The sequence below is a fragment of the Nomascus leucogenys genome, chromosome 5 (assembly GCF_006542625.1).
Source record: "Nomascus leucogenys isolate Asia chromosome 5, Asia_NLE_v1, whole genome shotgun sequence".
Lineage (NCBI taxonomy): Eukaryota > Metazoa > Chordata > Mammalia > Primates > Hylobatidae > Nomascus > Nomascus leucogenys.
Genome location: NC_044385.1, coordinates 118,894,185 through 118,910,932, shown reverse-complemented (window position 1 = coordinate 118,910,932; position 16,748 = coordinate 118,894,185). Strand labels below are relative to the sequence as shown.

The 16,748-nt window shown below is 37.7% G+C and overlaps 1 protein-coding gene across 1 annotated transcript in view; it reads right to left on the bottom strand.

The window, feature by feature from the left end:
- The window catches only part of GPC6 (glypican 6), a 1,175,399-nt gene that overhangs the window by 863,203 nt on the left and 295,448 nt on the right, over positions 1-16,748 (bottom strand). The window contains exon 2 of the mRNA XM_030813553.1: positions 4,706-4,864. Within this exon, the coding sequence (XP_030669413.1) occupies positions 4,706-4,864 (159 nt within the window). The remainder of the gene's footprint in view (positions 1-4,705; positions 4,865-16,748) is intronic.

Genomic DNA, 16,748 nt, shown 5'->3' with positions numbered 1-16,748 from the left:
GTGACTGCACTGCAGTTTGCCCCAAATACCCAGGGCTAAAAATCTATGAAGGGAAGGGAACAGGGTCAGATGTTGCCTCTTATGACTATTACTACTAGCTGAACATTCGCCTGTTCTCTATTTCCTCTTACATATGAGCTATTTGGTAGCCAATAGCAAAAGAGGACTTAGACACAAATGCCAATTTGACAGGCTAGTCACTAAACACAAAAATGCTAAAAATGAGTGAGTACACAAAGATGACTCTCCCTTTGTCTACGTTTTAATATGCTTTTGTTTATTGTTCCCTGGGGTGTTTGGCAGAGGAGAGGAAGGTGAGAAGGAAGGGAGTAATGTGATCATTCTGCCTGGTGTACTAGATTGGGTCTTCGTCCAAAATTTTAATCCTGGGGAGCAACAGAAAAGCTGGGCTTGGCTACAGAGCATATTGAGAACATCCCTGTATAGTTCCCAGAGAACTTCTGCAGTGGCCAGGACCCAGACCAATGGATGAGGGGCTTATAGGGATGTGTAATGAGAGCCAGAAATTGAGATTTGGCTGGAGAAATAAGAAAAAAAAGCAAAACAACAAATACCTTGTCAGACCCTTGGAGAAGCAATGTCAAGAAACCTCTATTACATAGACTTTTATCATGACATTTTAATTCTATATTCAAAAACTTAAAAAAGATATACAGCCATAAGAAAATTCTCTGCCAAAGAATTAAAATTTCTGGAATTGATATTATATATTTTTAAAATTTGTTGCCTCTCAGGTATGAATGTTAGGCTAATCCTGGAGCTAAGCATAGAAACTTAGGAAGGTTGGGTAATAACTCGTGTTGATTCCACTTTAACTTCCTACCATCCGATGAGTATTTATAATTTTATAAATTATAAAATTATAGTGACCCTTCTAAGTGTTATCAAAATATCAATTTACAAAAGACAGAGAAAGCAAGACAATAAATAGAATATGGTTTTAACAGTATTGGAATCTCAAATTTTAAAAACAGTCACCGCTGCCACAAAATAAAAAGTTAAATGGAATCAAAGCATTTCTCATACAGTAAGAAAAGTGATAAGTGATAACCAGAGATTAATCATTACCAGTGATTGACCTAAGCCTCTCTGAATATATCTTGGACTAGATCACATGTATGTAATTTAAATTGCTGCTGTACTTAGTAGAAATAGAAAGAAAAGTCATCAACCTTTCTTTTTTTTTTTTTTTTTTTTTTTTGAGACAGAGTCACTCTGTTGCCCAGGCTGGAGTGCAGTGGCACCATCTCGGCTCACCGCAAGCTCCGCCTCCCGGGTTCACGCCATTCTCCTGCCTCAGCCTCTCCGAGTAGCTGGGACTACAGGTGCCCGCCACCACGCCCAGCTAATTTTTTGTATTTTTAGTAGAGACGGGGTTTCACCGTGGTCTCGATCTCCTGACCTTGTGATCCGCCCGCCTCGGCCTTGCAAAGTGCTGGGATTACAAGCGTGAGCCACCGCGCCCAGCAACCTTTCTTAATTTTAATTAAGCAGTGGTTTTTCATAAAGAGTATATAGCCAACAAAGACATACACAATCCAAATGACAAATTAAGACTTCTGAGAAAGTAGAAACAGAGGAAGAACCTCAAAATAGACAAGATGGATGGAGACTCCAGCAGTGATGCAAAATCACTAACCAAATGGGAAGTTACTAAAAATAAACTCAAAGTCCTTCTTAGTACCATTGGTTTTATGTGGGAAAATAAAACTCCAAGAGGGTAACATTCCATAACTGAACCTAGATGGTTCTTTTGTGCTCACATCAAACTGACATTCATCAATAAGTGACGTGAGAGAGTTATTTGGGGGGAAAAAAAGGAACAAATGGAAAACTACCCACATGAATGCACAATCACTCATGGAAGGTGACTTAGCAGGCTCACCTTTGAGATGTAAGAAAATAAATCACAGCAGTATATAACTGACCCTCATTAATCTACCCAGAGAAAATAGCAGAAATTGTGACAGTGACTTTTTAATTGATGATGATGATGATGATGATGAAGTCTAAGTGCTTCAGGAGTTGAGATTATTAGAATCACATTTAGATTCTCTCTTTTTTTTTTTTTCCCACTCTGGCTGAAAGCCTCCAAAAAAAAAAAAAATCTTAGTTTCTCTCCCATCCAACTCAATGCAACTGCAATAAGACGAGTGGTTGCTAAAGAATTCTTCCCCCCTTAGGTCAGATCTAATCTTAGCAAAATCAATGTCCTGTCAAACTGATTGACATCATACCCTTAGGTACATTAGAACAATTCAATATATACCTATATACCTATAGGGAGGGAGTAAGTGAGAGAGTGGAGAGAGGTTTCTTTAATAAGAGAAACTAGATGTGGGATTCAAAACTATAGATGCAAAGATACTAAAAGTTATTGATGTAATACAAGAAGTATAAGGCTCAGTCTTGTTTTGTTTTGTTTTTGTTTTTGTTTTGTTTTGTTTTGAGATGGAGTCTCACTCTGTTGCCAGGCTGGAGTGTAGTGGCACGATCTCGACTCACTGCAACCTCCGCCTCCCGGGTTCAAGTGATTCTCCTACCTTGGCCTCCCCAGTAGCTGGGACTACAGGCGCCTGGCACCACGCCCAGCTTTTTTTTTTTTTTTTTTTTTTTGTATTTTTGATAGAGACGGTTTTTCACCATGTTGGCCAGCATGGCCTCAATCTCTTGACCTCATGATCCACCCGCCTCGGCCTCCCAAAGTGCTGGGATTACAGGCATGAGCCACCATGCCTGGCTGGCTCAGTCTTGTTGAATGGCTTTACTTGTTTTAAAAATGTCAACTCTCCATAAAGCTACCTAATATGTATTTTTCTTTTTGTTAAAGAATATATATTATCTACCATGAATACTCTCCTGGAATTATTTTAACATCACTTTGGAGAATAGCTTTATAAACACAGTAGAGTTTCTTTCTTGTTTGTTTGTTTGTTTGTTTTCCCAGAGACACAAGTCAAAATCTCTGGCAACAGATCATTATCACCTGCTTCATGTAACAAATGACAAAACAGCTCAATTTGCTGTAGCTCGAAGTGATAGAGTATAGTCCTCCAAACACAGAGGCCTATCAGGGGCTTCTGAATGTCACTGGATCTGTAACCTATAATCAAGAGCAACCCCTAAGTACTCCCTAGTTGCATTTAAGGGAACAACATTCACAGCATCACCGCTAAATAAAAATTATTTTCTTTTTTTTTTTTTTTTTTTTTTGAGATGGAGTCTCGCTCTTTCACCCAGGCTGGAGTGCAGTGGCGCGATCTCGGCTCACTGCAGGCTCTGCCCCCCGGGGTTCACGCCATTCTCCTGCCTCAGCCTCCCGCGTAGCTGGGACTACAGGCGCCTGCCACCTCGCCCGGCTAATTTTTTTTTTGTATTTTTAGTAGAGACGGGGTTTCACCGTGTTAGCCAGGATGGTCTCGATCTCCTGACCTCGTGATCCGCCCGCCTCGGCCTCCCAAAGTGCTGGGATTACAGGCGTGAGCCACCGCGCCTGGCCAATAAAAATTATTTTCATGTACATCCACATACAAAGTTATACACAAGGGACAGCCAAAGATAGAATGTGAAGATGTTGAAACACACTTGCAGAAAGATGAAACTCCAGTCACTTACACAGAAAGTGTCACATCATTTGTACTGAAGCTACCAGGTAGACCTGTCTTCCATAGCTTTGAGAACCAATTTGAAAAAGATCAGTGTTGCTATAATAGTTTAAAACAGCAATAAAATGGAACATTTTACCTACTACACAGGAAAGAAAAAAGAAACATAAAAACTTCGGCCAACCTTTCCTAAACTGGCTCTGCTGTGCATTGATTGAACTGAGAGAAGAAAATTAATAGCAGCTCTTTTGCTCTAGGGTAATGTTGTAGGACCAACGGAGCCCAAAGAAGGTTCACCATAAGGTGCAAGTCTGGTTTACAAGAAATCATAGTAAGGTACATTGATTTCTTAAAGCACTAAAGACAACACACCTTCTAAAAATACTAAATTTATTGTTATCATTGTTGATACTGCTTATAAAGAATCAAACTACTTTTGAATGTTTTCAAATGTTCAGGCTCTAATGAGAAAGTTCAATGCTGAAATTTCCGTAATAATTTGTAACATAAAAATGTTTATTTAACAAACAGAATATAGAAATATCATTGACTGCTTATAATCGGGATATCAAAAGAGGGTCTAAACCTTATATAGAATGCACAACTGCAATGTAAAATGTGCTATATGATTGCAATGGCAAAGTCTAAAATAAAGGAATCTGCTGACATTTAAAACAAGCCTTTCCTCTTCAAATGTGATGTTATATTTCAAATAATCTTAAATTACGCTTATTTTTTAAGGGAGAATCCCCATATGAAAACTAGACAAGCTGCAGTATAACAAAACCTGAATTATAATTCCTCTAATAATGAAAACTTGAGCTAAATCTTTACAATAAATCTCGCAGGCAAAGCACAAATGCAAAACAGCTCTTTGTTAAACCAGGTTTTACCAAGATATTACTAAAAAAAAAAAATACTGTCCAGAAAACTCATGCTTTATCTAAAAAAGACAATGCTATAAATATTTAAGAGGGATAGAAAAGCTCCCTTTTTAAAAAAATATTTTTCATATGATACCAAGATTCTCATAGAAAAGTGCACCTATAACAAAGTGAAGTGAAAACCATTTCACCTACCGTCAAATTTCTTATGCCTGGACACAAAAGTGGTACGCACAAAATGGCTTGTCTCTTCCACAAGGTTTTCAAATTCGAGTTTGCTTTGTTGGCTTAACTTGTCTTCCATTTCTGTGGTGCAGCATGTATATTCCTGAGGACAGATTCTTAAGTGTTCCCCTGCAAGGAGAAGTTAAATGTCACTATTGCATTCTATGGACTTTTGGTAGATGTTAGAGATTTCACTTCTCTAACACTTTGCTCAAATCTCAGGGTGCTTGTTCCATCTACTTCTCCATCCATCCCCATGAACTCTGTCTGGGCCACAGCACATCAGTGTATCTAACATTCCAAACATGCGGTGGACTTAAGTTGAACCTGATATTTAGTCTCTGTTCCTCATCATGTAAGTGAAGGTGCATTAAAAACTTCAAAATACCATGGCATTTTTTCCTGGCTTTTATTTTTAATACGTCAAGTAAACATCAGGTGATACAACGACACAAGATGTAATACAGCTATGTATGCTTTTCTTGGGAAACCTCAAGTAAGGCAAAAGACACTTAGTCCCATCACCAAAAGCAAGAAAATATGGTAACTGTCCCTTGGGTTCTCTTTCTACAAGTCTGTCCCTGGGTATGCATCAGCTTTTCTCTAAGTCCAAGTGAGTGTGTTTTTAATGGTAGGTCTCATTCACTAAGTTGACATTTCTTGTCAGACAGAAAACATTCTCCAGAAAGAAGGAAGTCACTGATGGTTTAATTAATGCCTACGTTATACGGAAATGTAGAATAAAATGAATGAAAGCCTTGTATTTAATTCATCAGATCTATCTACTTCTTTCGACAATATTGCTTTCTTTAGCGCTATTTGCGAGTAGAAGCCAATCCTTTGCTTCATGAAATTAAAATGGTCTGTTATTGCATAAAATGTGAATTTCCAATTGAAGCAGCTCAGTTAGTGTCAAAAATCTTTCTCACAGCCCGTGGAGGGAAGAATGGAAATGCACCCAATATCTCGCTAAATAAAACCAACGCATTGCTCCTGCTATTAAAGTCACTGTAGGACACTGAAAACAAATGAACAAAGTGCTTGACTCTGTGATTAAAATTCATTTATAATGTTTAATAGTGCTTATAAAAGTAGGTCCTATGACCTTGTGTGAAGTATAGGGTGTATACTTCACTATACACTATACTATATACTAAACTATACTTCATGTAGTTTAACACTTAAGCTCCTACCTAAAACAACAGCAGAATAAAAAAAAGTTTACAAGTACGTATGAACGTTAGGTCTTTTGCCGTTTTGAAGTGATTTTTTTTCTTTTTTTTTTTTTTACTGTTGAGGTGTTTGAGTTCCTAATTAAAAGACACACAAATGTCCAACAATTATAAGAAAAAAAAATGCTCAACGTGACTAATCATTGGGGAAATGCAAATCAAAACCACTGTGAGGTATCATCTCACCCCAGTTAGGATGGTTGTTATCAGAAAGTTAAAAAATAACAAATGCTGAGGAGGATCCAGGGAAAAGGAAACTCATATACTGTCAGTGGGAACGTAAACTATGATAGTGTCTATGGAGATCAGTATGGAGATTCCTCAAAAGACTACAAATAGTGTCCAACAACCCACTCCTGGACATTTATCTGAAGAGAAGGAAATCAGTACATCAAAGAGGCATTTGCAGCCCATGTTTACTGGAACACTACGCACAATAGCCAAGATATGGAATCAGTCTAGGTGCCCAAAAACACATGAATAAAGAAAATGTGGCATAAGTACACAATGGAATAGTATTCAGCCTTAAAAAGGATGATATCCCATCATTCACTGCAACATGGATGAAAATGGAAGACATTATGTAAAGTGACATAGCCAAGAAGAGAAAGGTAAACATTGCATGTTCTCATTCATATGTGGAAGCTAAAAAAAGGATCTCTTGGAAGTTGAAAGCAGAACAGAGGCTACTAGAGGCTGGGAAGGGTAGAGGAAAGTAAGGGGTCTGTGATAAGGAGATTTGTTAAAGGATACAAAATTATAGCTAATAGGAGGAATAAGTTCTAGTGTTCTACACCACTGTAGGATGACTATAGTTAATGATAATATATTACATAGTTTCAAAATGCTAGAAAGAGGATATTGAATGTTCCCAACACAAAGAAATGATAAATGTTTAAGATGATAGACATGCTAATCCCCCATCTGATCACTATACATGTTATGTATCAAAAGATCACTATGTACCTTCCATAAATATGTATAATTGTATAATTATTTTATGCCAATTAAAACAAAATAAAATAAAGGTATATCTTATTAAATTTCTAGAAAGGAAGGAGACAAAAAATAAATACATATGTATTTTTAAAAGAAAAGGAAATGCATTATTCTTGAAAATGATAAACATCAAATTCAAGTTAATAATTCACTCCTAGGAAGGATTAGGATTTCAGAGAAATACTCGAATATTTTTATCTATAATCATTTATTTCTTAAGCTGCTTGATGGATATATGGTACTTAATATATTATCTTTACTTTTTCTGTATGATGAAAATATTTTGTAACAAAAACTTGGAAGTATGTTTTTAAAGCTTAGTGGTCACTACAGTTTTGCTAGGGAGGAGGTCAGAGGGTAGCTATAAAGAATGAAAAAACAAGCAGCCCTTGACCTTTAGAAGCCAGCCTGGCACTCATTCTGCTGTTACACGTAAACATTCTCACAGAATACCAACCTCAGACAAGACTACTCGGAGACCACAAAAAAAATAAACCAAGTAAGGCCACTTCATAGTTTCGTCTAAGCACAGAAAACAAGGTTACTGTGCCATTCAAAAAGTACCAAGCGGCTGGGCGCCGTGCCTCATGCCTGTAATCCCAGCACTTCGGAAGGCCAAGGCAGGCAGATCACCTGATAACAGGAGTTTGAGACCAGCCTGACCAACATGGAGAAACTCTGTCTCTGCTAAAAATACAAAATTAGCCGGGAGTGGTGGCGCATGCTTGTAATCCCAGCTACTTGGGAGGCTGAGGCAGGAGAATCACTTCAACCTGGGAGGTTGAGGCTGTAGTGAGCTGAGATCACGACACTGCACTCTAGCCTAGACAACAAGAGCAAAACTCTGTCTCAAAAAAATAAAATAAAATAAAAAAGTACCAAGCACTTCCTCTCTTGGCTAATATGATGGACTTCTTTAGTAATCACAGATTTATCCTTGTGCTAGTCTTCCATTTTGTCAGCAAGACTTACTGAAATGCCTTATTAGAGAATTACCTTATTAGAGAATTACCTTATTATAGAATTACCTCTGCTTTCTGACAGCATTGAATCCAGCGTGATAGAGTCAGAGCCCCTGACTCTATGGACCCTCCCCTAAAACACACAACAAAAACCCATATCCTATAATAAATTGTTTCTGAGATCCTCTTACTGGGACATGGTTCTGCATGACATATGCTTGGTCTTGCAATAAATTATAACTAAACCTGTTCAACTACAAGGGTATTCCTGATCATCTTTCACGTGACGATTTCAACAACACCAAAATGGAACAATGCGAGTTGTGAAATTTTTCCCAAAGTGATTATGATACCCACATACCACTGAGAAGCATGGTTCTAGAGCTGAAGACCCTAGGATAGAATAAGTTGACTATCAAAAGCAAATGGTCCATCAATCACTAATTTTCTTTTCAATAAAATATCAAGCCCAAATTATAAGGACAAAAATTAAAAATCCACGAACAAAATCTCTAAGTGTTTTAATGACTTTTATATTGTCACTTATTATTTTTCTTAATAACAAACGAATATTATAATAAAGATTCTGATCATGTTCTCTTTTTTCATACCCACGAGTATTTAAAAAATAGAACATTCAGTGGAGTTATGGTTTATGGTGAAATAGATGATAAGGCAGTGCATAAAGAGAAAATCTTTCCTGAAGGAAACATACTAAATTCATCAGTAGAGTACCCAATACAGGGTTTTGTGAATATCACCCGGAGAGTAGGTGATTTTCTCAGTCAGTTCCTTTAACTCTACTTTGCTTGATGTTTTTCTGTGGCTCTCAGTTAATTTCATCATTTCTTTCTTAGGAATATAGCGGAAGCCCTCCCACTTCTTTGCGTGACTATTTGAATACTATTTTCAGTTTCAATCACCTTAAGAAAGTTAAGGCAGCAAAACGCTGATCCTGGCCCAGTTTTATTCATGACCTGGGGCATGTGAGCACAATTGATGGTGATTTAAATTATCTTGCTGTCTCTTCACTTTCTCTCTCCATACTTCTCTCTCTATTCTCCATCTCCTCATCTCTCTTGGTTTCTTACTCCCAGGAACAAATATAAACATAAAGAAATGAGCTGACCTCTCAAGAACATTTCCAGTTCTATGAACAATCTAATACTGCACTGAATTAGTAAGGCAGTTTCTTACATATACCTCCATGACTCTAAACTTCCATACACATGGATAAAAATCTCTGGGAAATTTTTATCTACTACTACTTAGAAGAAAAACTTAAGTATCTAGACATCAAGGTTACCCAGACAGCTTAACAATGAACCAGAAACATGGCCACTGCAATTTTTTTTTTTTTTTCCACATAAACCCAGAAAGGGCTTGTAGTTCCTTATGTTTCCACATGGGCTGGGTGTTCCTTAAACTGCAAATGGTTTCATGTCCAAAGAATACAGACAACTTTTCATCCTGCAAGATACCATGATTGCTTTTCCTTCACTCAATATGAATGGGCTATTCATTTTTGAAAATTTTTTGTATTGTATTTTTAAAGATTTTTAAAATAACAAGTCTTCCTGATATTTTCAGTTGTTTATTTTAATTTCATATTTCTAGTGTGATATATAAGTAACAATTACATTAATATGAGTATTAAAAGGTGACATTGTAATTTGACCTTACCACTTACTAGCTATGTGAAGTGAGAGGGAGATGCTTAACATCTCAATTCCTCATCTGTAAGGATGGAAATGATGATAACAGGTTAGGAGATAAAGTAAGGAAAAGGTTTAGCTCAGAGCTCAGCAAATTTTCATTTAAGTAGATATTTTAATTTTATAAACTATAATATGAAATATATCTAAGTAATGATTTTAAAATGTTGCTATGAGGATATCAAATGTTTTTCTTTACTATTATAATTTCTAATAAGTAAAAATACAAAAGCTCCACATGTGTAAACACACAAAATGACTAGATAAGAGGAAATATGTTTCTTCAAAATAATCAACCTATTATTCTCTAATTATTATTGGAATTAATAACTGATTGATGTCAAAAAATAATTCATTGCGCATATATGTTCTCTTAATTCTTTTTAAATTTAAGTGAATAAATACAAACTAAGTATAGTAGATGCAAGACAGTTTTCACTATTTTCAAAATTTTTGCAAACACTAAAGTTAAATTAACAAGAACTATCCATCTATTGGAAGGTGTTACAACCCCCTCATATCACGGCAAAAAGAGCAAAGGTTCAGCAAGATCAAGTAATTAACAGCTGCTCATGTCTCTAAGCTATGTCTAATCATCTAATGTTGCTAAGTTATGACAACAGCAAACTTATGACAATTTTTCTGGGAGGAAAAGAGACATAGATGTTTGGGGGGTGGGTGATGGAGGTATCTTCAGGAAACTTGCACATCACAAAGTCCAAGCAGGCACCACTCATTATTATCCCTCATTCAGAAGAGACCAGTAGCTTAACAGTTAGCTCTCGTGGAATATTTTCAATTTGTTTAGGGAATAACAAACACATTGACAAAATGAAAATGTTGTTGCCTGTTTATTTTTTATTTTATTTTATTTTTTTTTTTGAGACGGAGTCTCGCTCTGTCGCCCGGGCTGGAGTGCAGTGGCGCAATCTCAGCTCACTGCAAGCTCCGCCTCCCGGGTTCACGCCATTCTCCTGCCTCAGCCTTTCTGAGTAGCTGGGACTACAGTCGCCCGCCACCACGCCCGGCTAATTTTTTTTATATTTTTAGTAGAAACGGGGTTTCACCGTGGTCTCGATCTCTTGACCTCGTGATCCGCCCGCCTCGGCCTCCCAAAGTGCTGGGATTACAAGCGTGAGCCACCGCGCCCGGCCGTTGTTGCCTGTTTAATACTGCCATGAGTTATTTACTTTAAAAGGCTTCAGTATAAACACTGGTATGCATGCGTGTGTATAAACTTTAATCTATAGCTTTAGGAGCAGTTACCATTTCCAGTACTTCAAACAGGAATCTATACAGTTGGGGTGGCTATGGCAAGCTTTCAAAAAGTATTAACTAAATCAATACGAGGATTTACTAATGGGCAGAAGAGATATTAAAAATAAATGTTCATAGGTGAAATTGGTGTTCAAGCTATGGGGTTGGCAGCATTATTCACAATAACCAAAAGGTTGAAACAACCAAAACGCCCATCCACAGGTGAATAGATAAACAATTTCTAGTATACACATACAATGGACTATTATTTCCCCATAAAAAGCAATGCAGCGCTAACACACACTACAACATGGACATTATGTTAAGCAAAATAAGCCAATCACAAGAGGACAAAGATAACATGATTCCACTTATATGAGGTGCCTGAAGTAGTCAAAATCATGCAGACAGGAAGTAGAATGGTGGTTACCTGGGGCTGGGCGGGGGGGGGGGGGGGGGCGGCAGGAGAAAATGGAGAGTTACTGTTAAAAGATTATAGAATTTCAGTTTGGGAAGACGAAAAAGTTCTAGAGATTGATAATGGTGAAGATTACACAACACGAATGCACTTGATGCCATTAAACATACTCCGTAAAATGGTTAAAATGGTAAATTTTATATTATATATATTTTACCAATTTTTATGAAGTAAAAAATTTAAAAAGTGAATTTGGCCCAAAAGGTTTTATAGTCTCTCCTCCCACTGCATGAATGAGACTTGAGAATCACAGAGGCCTGGCAACCTAATTCCTTAATCTGGGATGCTAGTCCTGTGTTCCCACACCATCCAGGGAAAACTCTGCTCACAGACATCGCTGGAACTTTGAAGCATCCCGATATTGGAAGATCACTGTGTCAGCCTTGGTGTAAATCTTTCATGCAAAGTGCTTGTTAGAGCATGAGGGAGAGAGTACTGTGACATTCCCAAACATACAGGCTCATCACTGAGGTCTGCTAGCCAGTAAATGTCTGAATGTGTGGCTGAATTCAGTCTGAGCCTTGCTTTCTTTGTAACATGTTACTAGATAGGAAGAAGGTTGTGGGAGAATGGAAGCATTGAAGTGTAGCTCTTCTCTTCCACTGATCTGAGCCTGCCGATATTCCTTAAAATTCTGACAATTATGAATGATCAGAGAAGCTAAGGGAAATCTGTTCTGCTTAGGTTTAATTTTTCTTTTTCCTAAAAAAGTATCTGCAAACCGTGGCTGATGGGTCAAACACAGTCCATCACTTATTTTGCTGGGAGCAGTGAGCCATGTTTGGGGAAAACATATAGTAAGACTCTTTTGACTATGTGAGAGTTTAATGCAATTCAAATTAAGTGTAAAGTTTGATAATGACACAGCCACACGTATTCATTCATGGATTGTCTGTGACCACTTTGGCATTACAACAGCAGAGTAGTTATGGCAGAGACCATGTGACCAGCAATGCCTGAAAATATTTACTTGGTGAAATCATGGCAGCTGCTTTGCTGTATGAAGAATCCAACATGGCCCTTTCTGTTTCAATTTCTCCAAACAGCAAGAATTCCTATTCTCAGCAGAACTACCTTCTGACACCTACAAGTATTTGATATAACAATGAAATTATTCCAAAGTTATAACTTATGAAGGAGGAGAAAGTGCAATCTTTAACAGTTTCCCACTCATATCCCTTTCTCAAATTGCCAAAGGTTCTTCATAATATGTCTAATATATAATTAGATACAACACTTAGCTCAACTGAAAAGGAGACAGACACTCCCAGGACCACTAATAATAAAATCAGGATAAGAGACCAAAAATGCAGAACATGAAAAGCTGAAACTACAATAGCTATACCCTTATTCATCAAACCTTTATTGGAAACTTTCTACGGGCAAATCATTATGGTAGGCTCATGTCATACAAAAGCAGACACAGGGCCACATAACCACAATTACACAGGTTGATGCTTTCTTAGGGCACTTGAAGTTGATGCCAGTGAGTTCCTTGGGTCCCCGCCTTTTTACAGAGCTCTTCACAAGCTCTAAAATAAAAAAGAGAAACTGTAGATGCGAAAGAAGGGAGTTCTACCAGGAAGTTGCAGAATGAGCTCAAGGACATATGATCAGACCATAAATTGTCATCTGTTTTCCAAAGAAGAGATGAGGCTGCTCCTCACTTTGCATGCCTCTTTCAACTTACGTGTTGCTCTTCACAAGATATTTTCCCAAATGCTTGCCCAGATGTTCATTTTCACTACAAGATGCTGAGGTGACAGCAGAAATGTGATTCTGCCAGATCCCACTCCCTCCAGGGATGACCTTGAGTCTGAAAATGGCCAGGAATAGACTTCATGAGTGGCGTGGTGGGAAAGAGGAGGAGACAGGAGGGCCTCGTTAACCCCACAAGCAAGCCTCAGGTCTGCTACAGCAAGCTCTCTGCCCTCAGAGGTGACACTCAGGGACTTTGCGATGCACATCCCAAACAAACAGATAAACAACAGAAATGAAGTGCCCAGAGTGAGTCGCATTTCACAGACTTCAGCCAACTAACTTTTGGCTTTTATAGAGCTCTGGAGTGCAGAGGGAAGTTACTATTTTTGTCCTTCCTAGGAAGTAGATAGAAAGTAAAAATCTACAAAGTTGAAAGGTGATGGTAAGATTGCTACTAACAAACTCCTCCTTGGAAAACTATTTCTTTTTCTTGAGTTTGGAGAAAGAGAGAGATGGGCCTTCCATTCCATTCTCCTGAGGAGCCTCCTAGAGCTTCTGCTTTTACTTCTTTTGGGTTTTTCACCCATCTCCTCATACTCCTTCAGAATACTACCGCTGTTTTCTGCAGACGCAAGGCCAAGCACAGCCAGTCATTTCTTTCCCTTCACTAAGGCTTCTTCTCCTGTTTCGCCAGCTTCCTACTAATCCCAGCAGCCACTTCCTCTGTTTGAACCATTGCTTCCAAAGAGGGTGAAATCCTCCCCCAAGGAGGAAACAGTTAGCGATCCTGAAGGGGCAAGCAACAGGATGTCTCCAAGAAAAAGGAAGTTCTTGGAAGAATCCTTGGAAGATCTTTCTCTCTCAAGTAGGAGATGGTCAGCAGTGGACCTAAAGAGGTGGCTGACAGCAAGAGCAACTTCAAGTAGAAGAAATAATTCCATCAACTACCCCAGTAAGATTATTAGAATGTGTATAGCATGCCATACCCCAAGGTGACATTTCCTACCCCAGTAAAAACCAGTTCACACCAAAAAAGAAGATGGCAAGATCTCACAAAACAGAGAGCTTCAATTTCTGAAACACCAAATTCCAATTGATCAGAGGGCAAATATTTATTTCAGAGTTGGCCCTCTTCAGAGTGTACAGTCTATGTCAGAGTTCTCTCATCCTAGAATTATTGAAATTCCCATAGTCAATGAGCACATCTGGTGCCAAGCAACAGTGTTCTCATCATTTGGCATGTCTCCTCAAATAAACATACAGTTTGTTCATCTGGTGCCAAGGAAGTGAAGGAATTTAACCACACCTAAGGAACAGGTGGAGGGAAGTGAAATATTTTAGAATAAGTTAACTTTTAGCTAGAGTTTCTGATAGCTAAGATAATTTAAACTGGAGTTAATAAGACCTGGACTGTTTTTAGTTTCATACATTTCCTATACAACCTAAATAGGAATGGCAGAATGTAGGGAAGCCACATTTTTAAAATGTGTGTTCCATTTCATTTCCTTAAGTTCAAATACCCTAAACCTCCAAATAAGCACTTTTCAACATTTTTCGGTGTAACGAGGTATTATAAATGATCATTTCACATCTCTCAGGGCTACTCTTGTTTAGTGAAGTTGCTCAACACCGTAATCAGCAATGTTCCAACTTTCACACAGGTTTTAGGAAATTCAATTAACATTCTACTTTAGGGGACCTTATCATTCAAACTACCTATATTATTGTCATCCTTTGATGATGTCAATTTCCTGATAAAAACTGTAAATGCTAATTCTTGTAGTTCTAAAATTTTCACTCTGCAAAAAATAGCCCCTTTAAATGGGACCAATTAGCTAATTGTTTAAATCAGGTCCAATGGTTATGCAGAGAGAATTTAAACATGCTACTCTAGATGACACAGAAGAACCTTCTTAGTTTTTCTGCCAGTGTTTCTGGCCCTTACCATTTGGTTGACTTTCCTGTTTCAGAGAAGCTGAACTGTTTAGGGGTGAGGATGAGCACAGGAGAAGGTGTGATCAGAATAATCAAGGGATAAAGTGTATGGGAGGTGAGGAGTGGGCAGTGTGGGAAGGCAAAGCAGTCTTAGAAAGTGGAAAGCATCTGGAGTGAGAAAAACTATCTTGTCTTTTTCTCACATCTAACCTTGGCCTTGGTATGTTATAAAATCATTAAACTTGTAAATTATTTGGTTATTTGTAAATAAAGGAAGTTTCTGCTTGTTTTAAATATACACAATTTATTCAATTTATACAGATAAAATTTTTAGACATTTTAAAGCGCTGTCTCAACACAAAAGATAATCAGGAATTTGTATGTACAGCTACACACATATACACACACACTCACATTACACACATGGAGAGATTCATTGTATTTCTCAACACCAATTTTTAAAAGATAATGAATATAAAGATCTTGAGAGAAAATCTGAATGCTGCAACTTTTCTTACTATATGCAAACAGTCCAGGAAAACTGTGATTATGCATTACAGAGCTGACAACAAAACACAGGAGCATTTTGATTCTATTATGCAAAATACACAATATCCTTGTAATCACTGTGACAGGGCTCACTTGGGCAAAACAGTAAGCTTTTGGAAGCACCATGAGATTTAAAATTTTCAAGGGAAATTTGACATCTGTAGAAAAGTGCAGAAACTACTTTTTGGAGGTAGTTCACAGTTTCAACATTAAATAGTACGACAGTCCTTTTAATAGCATCATATCATTGCAAAGCAGCATTTTTCCTTACTTTCCATTTCCCTAGCAGCAGATGAAAATCATGTGGAGAAGGAAATGAGGGTGGTGGTATCCAACCTCATTCTAGGGCTTGAGAAGTTGTGTGCTATCCATTAGTAAATAATTGTGACTATGTATGAAATAAATTTTCGTAATGTATATGTATTATGTTTTCAAATGGTCACTAAGTTTTTAGGATACAAATAGTGAATTGTTTGGACTTAATAAATAAAATGTTTAGTATTTCTTCCAGTTTAGGATGCCACAGAAAAATTAGCAGGACACTGTAATTGAGCCAGCATGGCTAGGCCATAGCACCCAGTAATGTAGTCAAACATTAATGTAGGTGTTGCTGTAGAGGTATTTTGTAGATGTGGTTAACATCCACAATCTGATGATTTTAAGTAAAGGAGATTACCCTCAATAATGTGGGCAGGCCTAACCTAATCAGCTGAAAGGTTTTATAAGCAAAAACTGAGGCATCCTGGAGAAGAAACTCTTCCTCAACACTGCAGCATCAACTCTTGCATAAGCTTTCAGTCTGCCAGTCTGCCCTGCAGATTTCAGACTTGCCAGTCTCACAGTCTTACACCACATGAGCCAATTCCTTAAAATAAAGCCTTTTCTCCCTCTATCATATATATTATTATCATTATAATATATAAATGTAAATATATATGTAAAACATATATGTTCTTACATATAATTGGTCCTGTTTTTCTGGAGAACCCTGGCTGATACAGACACTTGGGACTCCATGAACAGAATACTTGGGAACCTCTGCAGTAGCTCTGTCATCTTCCAGTAGTTCTACAATGGCACTCATCACGACTGCCTTTGATTATCCATTTAACCCAACGTTTAGGACCGTTGCGTATTATTTCTATTCCCTTTTCAGTATCCGTCAATGTCAGTATCTGAGATATT